The sequence below is a fragment of the Carassius gibelio genome, chromosome B7 (assembly GCF_023724105.1).
Source record: "Carassius gibelio isolate Cgi1373 ecotype wild population from Czech Republic chromosome B7, carGib1.2-hapl.c, whole genome shotgun sequence".
Taxonomy (NCBI): Eukaryota; Metazoa; Chordata; class Actinopteri; order Cypriniformes; family Cyprinidae; genus Carassius; species Carassius gibelio.
In genome coordinates this window covers 37,606,629-37,622,858 of record NC_068402.1, presented here as the reverse complement: position 1 = coordinate 37,622,858, position 16,230 = coordinate 37,606,629, and the positions used below count along the sequence as shown (strand labels likewise).

Sequence of the window (16,230 nt, the reverse complement as noted above, 5' to 3'; positions counted from 1 at the left end):
ATCACAAAAGCAAGAGTTCTATTTTTCCTGAATATCTGCACAATTGCAAATGTGATACTGATTTTATGGAATAGTTCAATAAACAAGAAGTTAGTATGGTTACGTTTATACAATATTGTTAATATTGTTTATCTTTTTTTTTTTCTCAATTTCAATAGTTATGTACAAAGCCAGCACCAGAAATGATGTGCGTCTATGAGCTAAACACAGCACTGTTTTGTAACTGAATGAATCCACATATTTTAAACAGAGTGAGCGAATGATTCAGTGACTCATTCATAAAGACTCGTTTCTGAATGAATCAGCGATTTGAATGAATTGGTTGAATGACTCACTCACTCATTAAGACTGGCATTTAAACGTTTCATATTTAGAGTATAATTTTTTTATTATTAATTTCATATTTCAATATTCAATTAACAAAGCATTAATACCATATTACTATGATTATTTATGCAATGTTGAATCAAAATGTTTCTTTCTAAAGCTACTTTTTGTAATGTCTATTCAATGCTTTTCTCATTTAACACAATGACTTCAAATGATCCTTTGTGGGGTAATTGCTCAGTTAAAATCGATCTGCATTTAATTTGTGATTAATTGGTTTAGTTAATCAGCATATCATCTAATTAATTAGCCTGACATTTCACCTGACAGCCCTAAAAAAACAAAACTGAAGTCAATTCAACCCAGGAATAAAAACATTTACATTTAGCTGACGCTTTTATCCAAAGCGGCTTACAATTGCTATATATGTCAGAGGTCACACGCCTCTGGAGCAACTAGGGGTCTTGCTCCGGGACACATAGGTGTCTTACAGTGGATTCGAACCCAGGTCTCTCACACCAAAGGCATGCGTTTTATCCACTGTGCCAGCACCACCCCAGAAGAACATCATAAAATCTGTTTATGAAAATAACAGAAGTTCAAAGTCTCTCTCACTGGTTCTAGGATGGTCGCTTGTGGGGATCACTTCCTGCGGATCGGTGATACAGATTTGTTTGGTCTGAGCAGTGAGCAGGTTGCTCAAGTTTTGAAACAATGTGGAAACAGAGTCCGACTCCTCCTCAGTTGCGGTACGGCTGATGACGCTCCTGCCACCCTGCCGACCGTCACTGAGCAACAGGTTCAGCTGCACATGTGCCACATTGCTGAACACATTTTGCTCTTTTGAGATCGACTGCATTGACTTATAACCATGCAGTCTTCAATGAACAGTTCACCCAAAAATGAAAATGTGCTGAAAATGTAAGCACCCTCAGGTCATCCAAGATTGTACTGTAGATGAGTTTGTTTCTTCATCAGATTTGAAGAAATGTAGAATTCCATCGATTGCAGTGAATGGGTGAATGGGTGCCATCAGAATGAGAGTCCAAACAGTTGATGAAAACATAACAATAATCCACAAGTTATCCATACCATTCCTGTCCACCAATTAACATCTAGAAAAGACAAAAGCTGTGTGTTTGTAAGAAACAAATCCAATCCTTTAACACTTGAATCTTATCACATTCGAGGACCAGAAAGATCTGTTTATCAATATAGATATCATATTATTATTTTTTTTATCAGAATAGCAGAATTAAGTGAATATAAGAGTGGATTTCCATTCATTTATCTACTATACTTTGGTTTGAATGGATGTTGCAATTTTTGCCATGTCTTGCTATGCCCAAATTCTAATATGAAAAGTTGCAATTTATTAGGAAATATAGCAGGTGTTTTTTTTTTGTTTTTTTTTATATTGCCTTTCTCTAATAACATTAAGGGCCCTATTTTAACGATCTGAAACGCAAGTGTCAAAGCGCGAAGCGCAAGTAACTTTGTGGGCTGGTCTCGGCGCTGTTGCTATTTTCCCGGCGGGATAAATGGCTCTTGCGCCCGGCGCAAATCTAAAATGGGTTGGTCTGAAGTAGCTTCATTATTCATAGGTGTGGTTTGGGCGTAACGTGAAATAAACCAATCGGAGCGTCATCCAACATTCCCTTTAAAAGCAGGTGCGCAAGTTCCATTATGGATTGCTATTATTATGGCGTATTTACCAGGCGCACGCCAGGAGCGGTTCACAGCCGAGAAGACTGATGTTCTTGTAAGAGCAGTGAAAGACAGAGAAGTTGTGTTGTATGGGGATGGGAGAAACCCACCCAAAATAGCGTCGGTTAAACAGGCGTGGGAGGAAATAGCCACAATTGTTTCATCGATTTTTTTTTTTTTCCTGGTTCTTGACGGACAAACCAATTTGTCAGATGTCCTTATATACATATATGTCTTGCCACTATCGGGCAAACAGGTCTGATCCTTAATTACTACAATTAGCCTGAATAATTTGTAAGCAAGATTTCACAATGATTTCCGTCATCTCATGTGTTAATATTTTTTTAGTATAACAATTTATGATTTGCAAAAATAACTGTAGCATCTGTGTAGATTACATGAGCAAAGTGTATGCGCGTTGTGCACGCTATACATTATGGTCAAGCATGCGCCCTTAAAATAGCATAATGAACAACGCGCAACGCGCCACTGACTTTAGACTAGGTTTTTTCTGGTCAGTGGCACAATTGATTAATGGAACAGCAAAATAGCACCAGGGATTGTTTGCGCCGGAACACGCCTCCTTTTTTGCGCTGAACCGCCCAGGGAGCGCAAGTTCATTCACTAGTTTAGCGACGTGCTTCTGTGGAGGGAAAAACGCGCTTTGCGTGGGTGCAAAATAGGAATGACACATGCGTCGGTGTACAAAGTCAATTGCGCTGGGTGCAAGATAGGGCCCTAAATGTCTTCTTGAGAATATTATTTTAATTACTAATCATTGCATTATGTCCTCAATGTCAGTCTAACGAAAGCCTGAGGCCAGTGCGACAAACCCATTAAGCTAGGAATAATAATTACAAGGGAATGTTTTCTTACCCTAATGAGTTTGTTGCAACTGGCTGCCGATCTTTAATGACATGGTAGTAAAACAACAGCACTTGAGAATTAGCAATAGACATGATGAATTATGTTTTGTGGTATTAGTTTGTTTCAAACCATTTCAAACGATGGTTATGTCAATGTCCTTGTTATTGTGTAATAATCTGTGTTTGTGTCTGCTGTCAGGGTTTTGAGGAAGAGGAACAGGATGCTTTCGGTGTGAGCTTGATGAAGAATGCTCAGGGTTTCGGCATCACCATCGCGGGGTATGTGGGGGACAAAACATCAGGTGAGCTGTATATCAGACTGTCAGTTATATGAATAAGCAGATCTGATGTGCAGACTAAACAGACTAATGGTTATTATAAGTGCTGTCAAACAATTAATAGCGATTAATCGCATCCAAAATAAAAGTTTCGTTTACATAATACTGTATATGTGTGTGTACTGTGTATATTGAAAGTGAAAGTAAAGTGAAAGTAAAGTGAAATACAGTCAAGTAATGGTGACCCATAGAATTTCTGCTCTACATTTAACCCATCCAAAGTGCACACACACAGCAGTGAACACACACACACACACACACACACACACACACACACACACACACTGTGAACACAAACCCGGAGCAGTTGGGAGTAATTTATGCTTATGAAGTCATGGCCTATACATTTATTATGTATATATATATATATATATAAATACACAGACATGCATATATTTGTAAAATATTTACATGTATTTATTTATATTTATAGAATTTATATAAAATATATATTTATTTTTATAATATGTGTTCATTATGCAAATATAACATATTTTTCTTAAATATATACATGCATGTGTGTGTTTTTATATATAGATAATAAATATAAACCGTACACATACATATACTATGTAAACAAAATCTTTGATTTTGGATGTGATTAATCATGATTAATCGTTTGACAGCACTAGTAATTGTATAGTTATATTAATGGTGTTCCGTAAGGCAAGCATCACTTCAATTATTTCTCATGCTCAGTCTGAAGTTTTAAACTTCAGCATTTAATATTTGTGCTGGACATGAATGATAACTCAGATGTGGCTTGTTGAATATTCATTTACAGGTGCATCTTAAAAAATGTGAATATTAAGGAAAAGGTCTTTATTTTTTTGTAATTTAATTGAAAAAAAGCAAACTTTCTTATATTCTAGATTCATTGCACACAAACTGAAATGTTTCAAGAGTTTTTTGTTTTTATTCTGATGGTTACGACTTGTAGCTTAGGAAAATTTAAAATTCAGTATCTCAAAAAATGTAATTATTTTCTGAAAAGATCAGTTAAAAAAAGATTTACAAAACAGAAATGTTCAAGATCTCCAAGGCAGGCTTAATGATGCACTCAATACTTGGTTGGTGCTCTTTTGTGTGAATTACTGCTTAAGTGCGGTGTGGCTTGGAGGCGATCAGTTTGTGGCACTGCTAATGATGGTAGAATAAAGTACTCCAAAATCTCCTGGTAGATGGCTGCATTGACTTTGAACCAACACCAGCTGACGTCATGGCACCTAAATCATCTCTGACTTTCAGAAACTTTACACTGGACTTCAAGCAGCATGGATTCTGTGCCTCTCCATTCTTCCTCCAGACTCCAGACTTTGATTTCCAAATAAAATGCTACATTTTCTTTCATCTGAAAAGAGAACTGTGGGCCACTGAGTAACAGTCAAGTTCTTTTCCTCCTTACCCCAGGTGAGATGCTCCTAAGGTTATTTTATTTTATTATTTTTTTTCTAGTTCAGGAGTGGCTTGGCTCTAGGAATGTGACAGCTGTAGCTCTTTTCCTGAAGACATCTGAGTGTGGTGACTCTTGATGCGCTGACTCCAGCTTCAGTCCACTCCTCGTGAAGCTCTCCCAAATTCTTGAATAAGCTTTTCCTGACAATCTTTTTAAGGCCCTGGTCATCCCTGTTGCTTTGATACCTTTTACTACCACACCTTTTCCTTCCGGTCAACGTTCTATTAATATATTTTGATACAGCATATTTTGAAGTGAATTGAATTTATTTCAGTTAGTTGCAAATGCAACATTTCTTTTTCATTTAATATTTATAGTTTTTTATTTATAGATATTCCTTACTGTCTTGTGTTCTGCGTGTTTGAGAAAATCCAAGGGTCTCTTTTAAATCTTATCCTGAAGACAGAGAGAATACTTGAAGATATTACAACAGAAACATTAAGCCGGAGCTGAGATCTAACTTTAGTTCGGTAGATCCTTTGTGTGCATGTGTCAGCCGCCGCACCATATTTAGAGTCAAAATCTCACTCATCCTTTCATCACAGTGCCATGAAGCCAGTTATTATATAAAGAGAGACTCGCACATCCCTGAAGCCCCTGTGTTTTTCTGTCTAGATGAGACAGTGTTTCTCACTCCAGAGGAAAACGCCACACCGTAGTCTGTCACCGCTTCACTCATCAGAGCTCCAGAAAGACCTAACAGTCAGAGACGTTTGCCATTTCACCACTGATATAAGCGAATCGACTCGCAGAGAGCGCCGGGTAATGCTGTCCTGTCTCTCTCAGGTCCTGTGAAGCTGTGCTCTGAGCAGGAACAGCAGCTCATGCAGAAGTGGAAGAATGAACTCGGCGCCTGCAGCCAAGTCTTTGTAAGTAACCCCTTTACGCTTCATCTTCTAAGTAGAAGAACTTTTAGTCACCCAAGAACTCTGTAAAAAAAAAAAAATTCTAAACATTAAAAAATATTTTTTTTTTATACAATGTGTACTTTGGCATTTCTTTGTAATTATTTGTGAAATTTGCTAGCAGTTTGAGTGAAAATAATTTTCATGAAATCCCAGTTTTCCACTATGCAGATTTTTCTCTATTTTTAAATAACTTGGTAATTATGTGTATGATTTGTCATTCGTTTGTGGTCCCAAATATTGTTGGCAAACCAAAAAACTTTATATGTAGTTTTTGTTATTATGTAAATGAGGAGTGACTGGGTCACATTTCTGCCATGGCAGTTCAAAGATAAAAAAGGTGGATGATTTTTATTATGTGTGCTTAACCAGCCAGCCCTTGTGAAATTTAATTCAGGTTGATGTTCAAGTTAATAAACTGAAAAACAAAGGCTTGCTTCAGACTGGCTAGCACTGGGATCTGGAAAGATTTATGATATTGTCTTGTTATCCTGCGCCTCTTTGTGGAATTGGACTCTTTGGGTTGTTCAACACCAATCTGATCTTAAACTGATCTTAAACTGTCTGATTCACTCTGATACTCTACAACTTGAATTGTAATATTGAATAATGCTAGTGAATGAGGGATTTTTAAAGTCTGTGATTGTGTGTTCATGTGTGTTCAGGTGGCTCAAGTGGAGAAGTTCAGTGAGAACAGTGGTTTAGGGATCAGTCTGGACGTGTGTGCCGGTCGTCACATCCTCCACTCAGTGCTTCCTGAGGGACCTGTCGGGCGATCAGGACAAATCTGTAGTGGAGACGAACTGCTAGAGATAAAACACATCTGTCTGAAACAACCTACCACCAACATGCATCAAACTAATCAAATTGATATAGAAATGTGGTCCAATAAGAAGTCTCTTCTGCAAAGCAAGACTGCATTTATTTGATCAAAAAAATACAGTGGAAACAGTTTTATCATGAAATATTATCATACATTTAAAAATATCTGTTTTCTATGTAAATATATTGTAAAATGTAATTGATTGCTGTGGTCAAAGCTGTATTTTCAGCATCATTAGTCTTCAGTGTCACATGATCTTCAGAAATAATTCTAAAATGCTGATTTGCTGCTCAAGAAACATTTCTGATTATTATCAATGAAAACAGTTTCAAATGTATAAGTCTGGGTGTGTTTGTTCAGGTGAATGGCATTCCCCTCAGAGGAGAGACTCATACAGAGGTTGTTGACATTCTGAAAGAACTTCCTGTTTCAGACGTCACATCTGTAATCATAAAGACTGAGTCCTGGCTAGTAGGCTATTGTGTGTGAGGATGCTGCAGCTGCCATATAATTTATAGCCTTTTCTCATAGCAGCTGGAATAATGAATTGAAGAAATTTAAATCTACATGAAAAGCTACATACTAATAGTCACACAATGCTGATGTTTTTAACATGTACAATTTGAGAAAAAGTATAAAACAGAAGTAACAGTAACAATAATTTGGGGTTTGATGTTATATTTGTTACTTAGCCAATCGTTAGATTCAATCACCATTGTAGCACAATTAATTGTAATGTTTTTTTCTTCAGTTTGTCAGAACAAAAGTGGCAGACTTGTTACTTAGTGTTCAGATGACACTATTTAGTGAAAATTTCTATTTGGGTCATATATTCCTAAACTTATGCTAGAATCTGTGTTTCCTAAGTACGGTATTCACTCTGGTGTGTGAACTGACAGCCATACATACTCCTCAAAACAATAGATTCATCTGAATGCTGGAGCCAAACTGGTCACAACCCACGCAAGGAAGATAATTCCACAAATAACAACAAATGCAGGTTTCAAATAGAAATGGTGACAAAACGGCAAAACTTATGGACTGCAGCTTTAATGTGAGTTAGTTGACATATTAGTTGCAAATTAATTGGATTAAGTTGACATGTAGTTGAAAATTAACACAAGTTAGTCGACATGCAGATGCAAATTAATGAGAGTTAGTTGACATGTATGTCAACAACATCAACCTGGGAAGCGCCAGTTTGGAGGAAGCAGTGCAGGCTCTGAAGGGAGCGGACCTTGGCACCGTCCGCATCGGAGTGGCCAAACCCCTGCCCGTAAGAAATACTAGGCTCTAGTTTTTTTTTTTTTTTTTTTTTTTCTAGATGATTTTGTTTTATTGAAACCCGTGGCTGCAGTAACAGGATTCCTTTCACAGGTTCTTTTAATTTTTCATGATGCGGGTCTGTAGTCCTTTAAGGCCTCAGGAAATGAAATCTTCTTGGAGGAGCATGTCTGTATCTTTGTGAAGAGCTCTCAGGGGCTGTAGTTTATCTTAACATCTTCAACTTTTCAAGGCTGTTATTCTGGGATTGTGTGCACATTTTGGCATCTTTGCTTCTTTTTCTCCTCCGAGTCTTGAGGTTTGGAGCGAGTGTGGTGGGTTGTCAAGTGCTGTGCAGGTCATCTTATCAGGCCTTTTTTTCTGAAGATTTAATCTCACGAGAGGCCCTTAGACTGTCTGAGCGTGCCTAACACTTTTGTTCTGCTCTCTCAAGTGCGATAGGGTAACACCACCTCTTATGGTTCAAATGACTCACTTCCAAGAAGCGGAGAAAGAAAAACGGAGAAAGCATTAGAAAGGCCTAATGGTTAGAGAGTTGGACTCGCAATCGAAAGGTTGTGAGTTCGAGTTTCGGGCCGGCAGGAATTGTAGGTGGGGGGAGTGCATGAACAGCTCTCTCTCCACCTTCAATACCACGACTTAGGTGCCCTTGAGCAAGGCATCGAACCCCCAACTGCTCCCCGGGCGCCGCAGCATATATGACTGCCCACTGCTTCGGGGGTGTGTGTGTGTGTGTGTGTGTGTGTGTTCACTGCTCTGTGTGTGCACCTCGGATGGGTTAAATGCAGAGCACGAATTCTGAGTATGGGTCACCAATACTTGGCTGAATGTCACTTTTATAATGGATTATATTTCTCATAGTTATGATGTGTTATAAGTCTCTTATCTGATCTTATCTTATCTTATCACACGAAGTGCAAATATGATACTGATCTTATACAACAGTTCAGTAAGACATTAATATTGTGTTATTTCAGACACAGTGTTGTCAATTTTGTTCAATTTTGCCAATGAAAATAAAGAGACAAAGCAGAAGTATGGGTCTCTGAGCAACACACAGCAGCATTTCGTTTCTTAATCCACATTTGAATGAATTTGATGAATCATTAGTTGTGTTGGACTTGGCTCTACACAGATCAATCGCTGTGTGACATCAAAAGTACTGCCAGAGCCATTCAGAACCACTTCTTTTTAAAAAGAAATCCTTGTCAGTTTCTCAATTTTTGTTGTGTTTATTTAGTTGATGAGAAGAAAACGCACAGGACATATTTACATATGTATTTAAATGTTGCTTTCATCAGAGTTTCACAGGATTTTTGCTAACAGTATACCACTGCACACTTATTTAAACTTTGCTTTACCTCTAAACGAAGAACGTAAAGGAACTTTGTTTTGAGTCCTACTTCGCTCCTGAATGAATCAAATGAATGAATGGCTCGAAGTGCAAATGTGATACTGATATTATACAACAGTTCAGTAAGACATTAATATTGTTTTATTTCAGACACAGTGTTTTCCCAATGAAAATATAGAGACAAAGCAGAAGTATTCGTCTCTGAGCAACACACAGCAGCATTTCGTTTCTTAATCCACATTTGAATGAATTTGATGAATCATTAGTTGTGTTGGACTTGGCTCTGCACAGATCGATCGGTGTGTGACATCAAAAGTACTGCCAGAGCGAAGATATCACACGAAGTGCAAATGAATGAATGGCTCGATGACATAATCATTGTGACATTTAGCACCACCTACTGGCATTATTGAAAATGTTATAAATTTGGAGTTCATGATGATTTTTGAGGGATTATTCTATCAAACTATGTGAAATGATTATTTTTTTTCTTCTTCTTCTTTTTGCCTTAAGAAAACTATAATTCCCCTGATGTTATGTCCAGATCGACTGCAGTGATTTGGAGCTGTCTGATGAAAAGGCATTTGAGCATCATTTTCTGGAGGAGGGGGAGGAGGAGGAGGAAGAGGAAGAGGTGCTGCAGTCGATGATTGCTGAACACAGCAGCGCTGATCTGACCTATCTGATGAGTGACCCCGCCTCCACACAGAAGGTGAACAGAGTCAGCAACCAATCAGATTCAAACATACACATTTCAGGCCCAATCAAATTACATCTTACACTTGGCTTACACTGACCAATCAAATACACAGATTTAGTCACCTCTGTTTTATCTTTCACTGCCCTTGTGAAAAAGAAGCATATTTTAATAACAGAAGTGTTTCTGACCCACTTGAATACATCATTAGTTCATAATGCATGTCATTTCATAACTACTTCGATTGTATTTGAAATATGGTTAAAATACTGCTGAATGTACTGACAAGAATTTATGATAAACTAAAATATACTTTAATATAATCTCTATTGAAACGTGTGTCATGTCTTTAAATTTAGAATGATGTAGTTGCAAATTAGTACACTTAAAATACTGTATATTAAACCATTTAAATATAATATCGAATAACACTAAAAGTTAAAATGATAATCAAGTACTTTGCATGTGCTTAAGTATGTTACTCAACATATTAAATAAGTGTACTTCTTTAAAACACAACAAAAGATTATTAAAACATGATGTGTATTTTAATGTACCTTAAATTAAAAGTTGATTTGACATTAATACAAAGGTCACTTTTTAAAAGTTTACTTAAGTGTGTTCAGAAACAGTCATGAAAGTGTCTCTCTTTAAGTCACTTAAGCGGGCTTTTATTTCATTGATACTGTAATAGATGTAATTACAGATTTTGAAAAATTTTCTTTCTAAAATGAAATGCATTTCTTTTCCACTCATGTAACAGTTCTTGAGGTCTTGAGAAGGAAAGAATTACGTTTTTTGACATAAAAAAGCCATTCAAGTAATAGAGCACAACTGTGAGGGAGAACAGTGGAAGGTAATAATGAGGGGAAAAACTGATCCTAGAAAAATCTCACCCGTTTATTTCCTAAATAAACGGCTGATGCGTGTCATCTGAACAGCCCCATTGACTCGCAGTGCTCCAGACCAGCGTGCCACGGGCCAGCCGCTCGCTCTCTGTGCTGGAATTTGCCACTATATTGTGTGGAGTCCCATCAATTGTGTGTTTATTTGTGTTTGTATGGCTTCTGCTCTGGGAGGCCTCTGCTCAGATTCATAGGCGAGTGATTCGGTCCCTCTTGAATCATTCTGTGCAAGCCAACTCGATTACAGCTGTATGAATCATGGCTACATACACAAACACGCTCCCCTGTCTCGACACAAATTGCTCTCTTCCATTATTGTGCTTCAGCAGGTCATTAACGCTGCTGTTTTCAGGAGATCATCTGCATCTGATTTGACTCTTATTGTAGATATAAATCAGTGGAGATTCTTACCCACAGAAGTTTTCCTTGAACATAATCTTTCATGTATTATCTCTCCATGGACACAAAACCAAAATCACAATAAGGCTTGGGTTTAATGAATGAAATATACGCGCTGTGTGTTTTATTGTGAACCGCAGCACTGTGTTGATTTACACGAGAGCGGCTCATTGTCTGTGTTCTCGGTGTCATGGACTCTACTTTGCATGATCTGTGAGTTGAGAAGTCGAATGTGAATTCGGGAACACAAGCCGTGCTAACCATTATTATTATTATTAATTTACATAAATAATAAATTACTCTAAATGTAACAAAGAAATTGCAATTAAATGAATAATTCACCAAAAAAAAAAACATTACCCCCAATATTTATTAATAGTGTAATTTTATTTCTTTATTATTGCAGCTCTTTACCATAAAATGAATCTCCAAAAAATATATATTTTTTTATAATTATATATATATATATATATCTGTCATAACAGTGACATGTCTGTCGTTTCTATATTGTTAATAATAATAATATATTTTTTACATTTTTAAATTTGATCAACCAATTACAGTTCCTTTTTCCCCCAAATCGTGCTGCTGGCATTAAACTGAACCTGCTCAGAATAACTTCATTATAATAGAATAGAATCCCGCTCATGCTGCTGACCTCTTTCTTCACTCGCTGTCCTTGACTTCAGTCTTTGATGAGGATTCTGACCTTTTCTCCTCTCAGGAGGAGGATTTTCCTCCAGATGAACTAAACGCCGGCGCGGCGGGGAGCAGCTTCGAGAGGACCGTCACTGTGGTCAAGGACACCTTCAGTCTTGGTCTGAGCACCACAACGTGTTCCACACACAGAAGCACACTTTACTAGGCTTTTAAAAGAATACTTATTACGGAAATAATATACTCTAAAAGAATAGACTTAAGTGTGACCAGAATGTAATGTTTTCAGACACTTAACTGCATGTTAATTGCAATAAAAATAAAAATGTATTATAGTTTAAATTTATATTTAATCCAATTAGTTTAACTTTAGAAGGACTTAAGTACACATGTATATGTCATTTTTAAGAGGTATACGTATTTTTTAAGTTATATGTAACTTCAGTTCAGATTACATTTACTGTGATGTTAATCTGTCAATGTTTAGAATAGAAAATGTATATTTTATATTGTATATTATATATATATATATATAATCCATTTAAGAGAGGCATCAGCATCAGTATTTGTATCTGTGGTTTTTGCTTTCATTTATAGTACTTATTTAAAAGATGCCAGTGTACAGAAATGTAATTATATTATAATATAAACCCATTTTTCTACAAAAATATTTGTTTCTACATTAATTCAGTGTTAATTCAAGTTCAGTGTGAAAATATATTACACATTTTACACATTTTAATCATAGATGCTACAAAAAAAAGTGCAATGATTTAGTTTTATTATTGATTGACAGTCATGTCTCAATTATTTAAAATGCATTGAATTAATGGTCAACTAAAGTACTATCAACTTTAATATAATATAAACAGAAAAAAAAAATGATTAAAACCTAATTTAAAATCCATTTTACAATAAACCTTCTTTTTTTTTTTTTTTTTTTTCAAGTGCAAAGGTAACGTGAGCTCTTTCGAATAGGAACATTACTCTGTATACATGCAGCAGGTGATGTGATGAGAGGTTTTCCCCAGTCACTGATTTCACTAATGATTATGATGTGGATTTGGGCTGCTTTTATCCCGGAGCAGCGATTCAAAGCCGTCTGTTTTGCAAGTGTTCGCTATTAGGATAAGAAGATTTCAGCTGAGGGAAATCTTGTGTTCATGAGTCTGCTTTAGATCCACACTCGGCTTTACTGTCACAGGTGTTAATGGACTCCAATTCTTGATCTAGAAGATTGCAAATTAAAGTGCATTTAAGTTCCTGGCACGCTGACTTAACAACATCCACTACTAAGTGTTCCTCACGGGAGACCAAGATAACCATGCATTCCTCTAATAAACATACACATATGCTGGTAAATCAGTTCATTTTAAATCTCACTTTAGCTTTAATGCCGCCTCTGTAGGAACTATGTGCAGAGGTTCCTAATTCCATAATGTCTGCATCTGCATTCTATTTAATTTATGTATTATAATATAATATATTAGTAATCAGTGTTTGGAACGCTACCTATAGAATTTTGTTCTTAACTTGTGTAAGGGAAACAGGTCAATTTAGCTCAAAGGGAATCATTTAAGATTTTAAAGGGAATTTGAACAGAATCACTGTTTCACGGCTGTTCACGGAGACGCGCCTGCGGTTCAGTGAACGAGCCGTTTAACATCAAATCTGCGCTGGATACTAATATCCAAACTATAGTGAAAACACTATCAATTAGCACAGTAACAAGATCGGCAGTTTAAGACATTAACTTGTAAGCACAAAACACAAGATACTTCTCTTTTCAATATGAATAAGGTTTTATTAGATAAATCTAAGACATATAAACTAATCTAACACATAAACGCACGCACACACACATTCACACAAGTTGCAGGAAGGTCGAAAGTTAGGGAAAGATGAGTTTAAGAGAATGGAAATATGGAATCCCAAGTTAACAGCAATACGTTACATTGCATAGACATGAACAACCATCAATCACATAATTAGCGCTCGCATTGAGTTCCTCAATGGGGTTAAAATTATATTAGATACACCAGCACAACAAATATCTGGGAATACGTTGCCTTCGTTTGCTGTGAAAGGGACTCCAGTTGAAAGGGGTATCCCGGTGTCGCTGATTGGCTGGAAGTTCAGTAGTGGCTGAAGTGACGTCTTGGGAAGCCCGTGGTTGGGCGTTGGCTGAAAGTGCAGAGTCGTGTTCGCTGGTTGAAGTTGAATGGACGTTACAAAACTTAACTCAGAACACGAAACTCTCAAACGGAAAAGAAAAGAAATAAAGTTTGACGAGACTAGGTTGTGTTCCTTCTCATCGTGGCATAGTAGCAGCAGGCAGGCACGCTGGAACCGCGCTCAAAGAACATTGATGACTAACCGCATGGCTAGATGCTAAAAGCTAAAGCTAAGTAGCAAAGCTACAAGCTAAAAGCTAAGAGCAGGCATGACTGATAGCACAAGCAATGCTAGACTAAAAGCCGACATGGCTAATAGCAGCAGCTAGACTAGAACTAAAAGCCGACTAAAAGCCGACATGGCTAATAGCAGCAGCTAGACTAGAACTAAAAGCAGACTAAAAGCAAAATTTCATGGGATCCAAAGTATTTAAAACTTCCTTGTTGGCCACCCCTCAAATGTTGCCTTGACCAATCAGATATGTTCTTGGGGTGGGTATCATAAATCATTTGTTTATCTTACCAAGCATGTGGTTCTTGCCTCACAGGGTCTAATTTTGGACATGATTCCTATAACATGATTATGATATATTTTACAAATAAATGATTGTCAGGACAATATCAAGCAAGAAAATGCGATTATTTCAATACTAGACATGACTAGGTATCCTATAGTTATCAAAAGACATACACAATAAGTGATTATACATGATAGTCAAATGTGTGGGTTACACGTAAATGAATATGGAGTTAAGCAATGGAATGATTCATTCATGAGTCTTTTTTGAGTTAATTCTGGTCCATATATAATGTATAAAAAGGGTTTCTTTGCCATTCTCTGGCAAAGGACTTTTCTGTGAAGACAAAGGTTTAAAGCCCTTCCCCCTTAGGAATTTCAGTCTGGTTTCACTGGCTGGGGGGGGGGAGTCAATGCAAGTATTTAACTTGATCTCCTGGGTTTACATGTGATGTCCAGCGTTGCATTCCAATCACAAACAATAAATTTGACAATCTCTTCTTCGAATTAAAATTGTCAATAATTGTTCTATTGGTGTTAATGTTGAAAGCTGTTGTGTGAACAAGTTGGTTGGTTGGTTATCTTGCTTGGTTCTTGTGGCACTAGAACTGATTTATGACTTCCTGAGGAATTCAGCTCATGTTTCAATGCACACAGCTCTGATAGACTCTTTGATTTGTCTGATTTGACTCGTTTCTGCTACACTTGAATAAAAACTTCAAAACACAGTCAAATGTCGTCTAAAATAAAATTAAAAATTAAACATGCACATATAAGGTAATAAATAAGCATCATAGGTTAAAATATAATGTATAGTAATAAAATTGTTGCTGTGTTGGATTTCTTTGAATTGCATTTCAGTAAAACCTTCTCGTCAATTGTTTCGAATTCTAATCCCAATTCTATAGTAATTTGTGGTGTTATTCATAAATTTAAATTAATACAAATATTTTTGTTAATTGAGATTAATCTTAAATAAATTAAATATAAGTTGTATATGGAAAACCTTAAACTAAAAAATGTAATAAAAAATAATTAGAAAATTTGCTTTGGTAACTAGCTGAAATAAAATATGTCTTACTTAAAAAGGAACTAATAAAATGATAAAGGCACAAATAAAAGTACTAAGACAAATTAAATAATGAAAACTGAAAATACAAAAAATAAGTCAATTAAAAATATGAATAATTAATAATGAACATTTATTTAATGCTGAATTAACTCTGATTCCAATAGAGTGCATTGACAATTCAATTCACCCTTCTTGGTAATGACAGCAATCTGATTTTCTATGAAAAGTTGCTACTTTATTTTCAGTAAAAACCTTCAGTAATCAATGGCATCCGATCATATTTACACAATGTCCAATAATAAATTCTCTTTGTATCTCTTAAACATAGTTTATTAAATTGTGCTGGTTTAAGATGACTTAGAAAATGATATTGCTCCACACACTCTTATGAAGACATTTTTAGGGACAACCTTGATCACATAATTTTAGAAACCGTATATTGGTTTTAAATGTAAATTTCTTGCCATGAACACAGCAAAGGAAGCTGCGTGGCATTAAAACAGCAGCCATCACGTCCAGTGGTGTGTGTGTTTCAGGCATGACGGTGTGTGCGCTGAAGGACGGCCGGGGATGCTGATCCGCAGCATCATTCACAGCGGCTCCATCAGCAGAGACGGCCGGCTCGGGGTCGGGGACCTGATTCTGGCCATCAACGGAGAACCAAGGGGATTTGTGAAAAGTGTGTTCATCCCATAGGCGTAATGGTTTTTATACTGTACAAGCTGTATATCCTATGGCTCTACACCAAC

The 16,230-nt window shown here is 36.6% G+C and overlaps 1 protein-coding gene across 1 annotated transcript; it reads left to right on the top strand.

Annotated features, from left to right (window-relative positions):
* Positions 1–543: 543 nt before the first annotated feature.
* Positions 544–12,206, top strand: LOC127961353 (multiple PDZ domain protein-like). The gene is made up of 8 exons (XM_052560438.1): positions 544–1,126; positions 3,100–3,202; positions 4,487–4,648; positions 5,310–5,396; positions 5,481–5,563; positions 6,265–7,698; positions 9,605–9,772; positions 11,786–12,206. The coding sequence occupies exons 6-8, from the start codon at positions 7,588–7,590 to the stop codon at positions 11,924–11,926; spliced, it is 420 nt and encodes a 139-aa protein (XP_052416398.1). The 5' UTR covers positions 544–1,126; positions 3,100–3,202; positions 4,487–4,648; positions 5,310–5,396; positions 5,481–5,563; positions 6,265–7,587; the 3' UTR covers positions 11,927–12,206.
* The last annotated feature ends 4,024 nt before the right edge of the window (positions 12,207–16,230 follow it).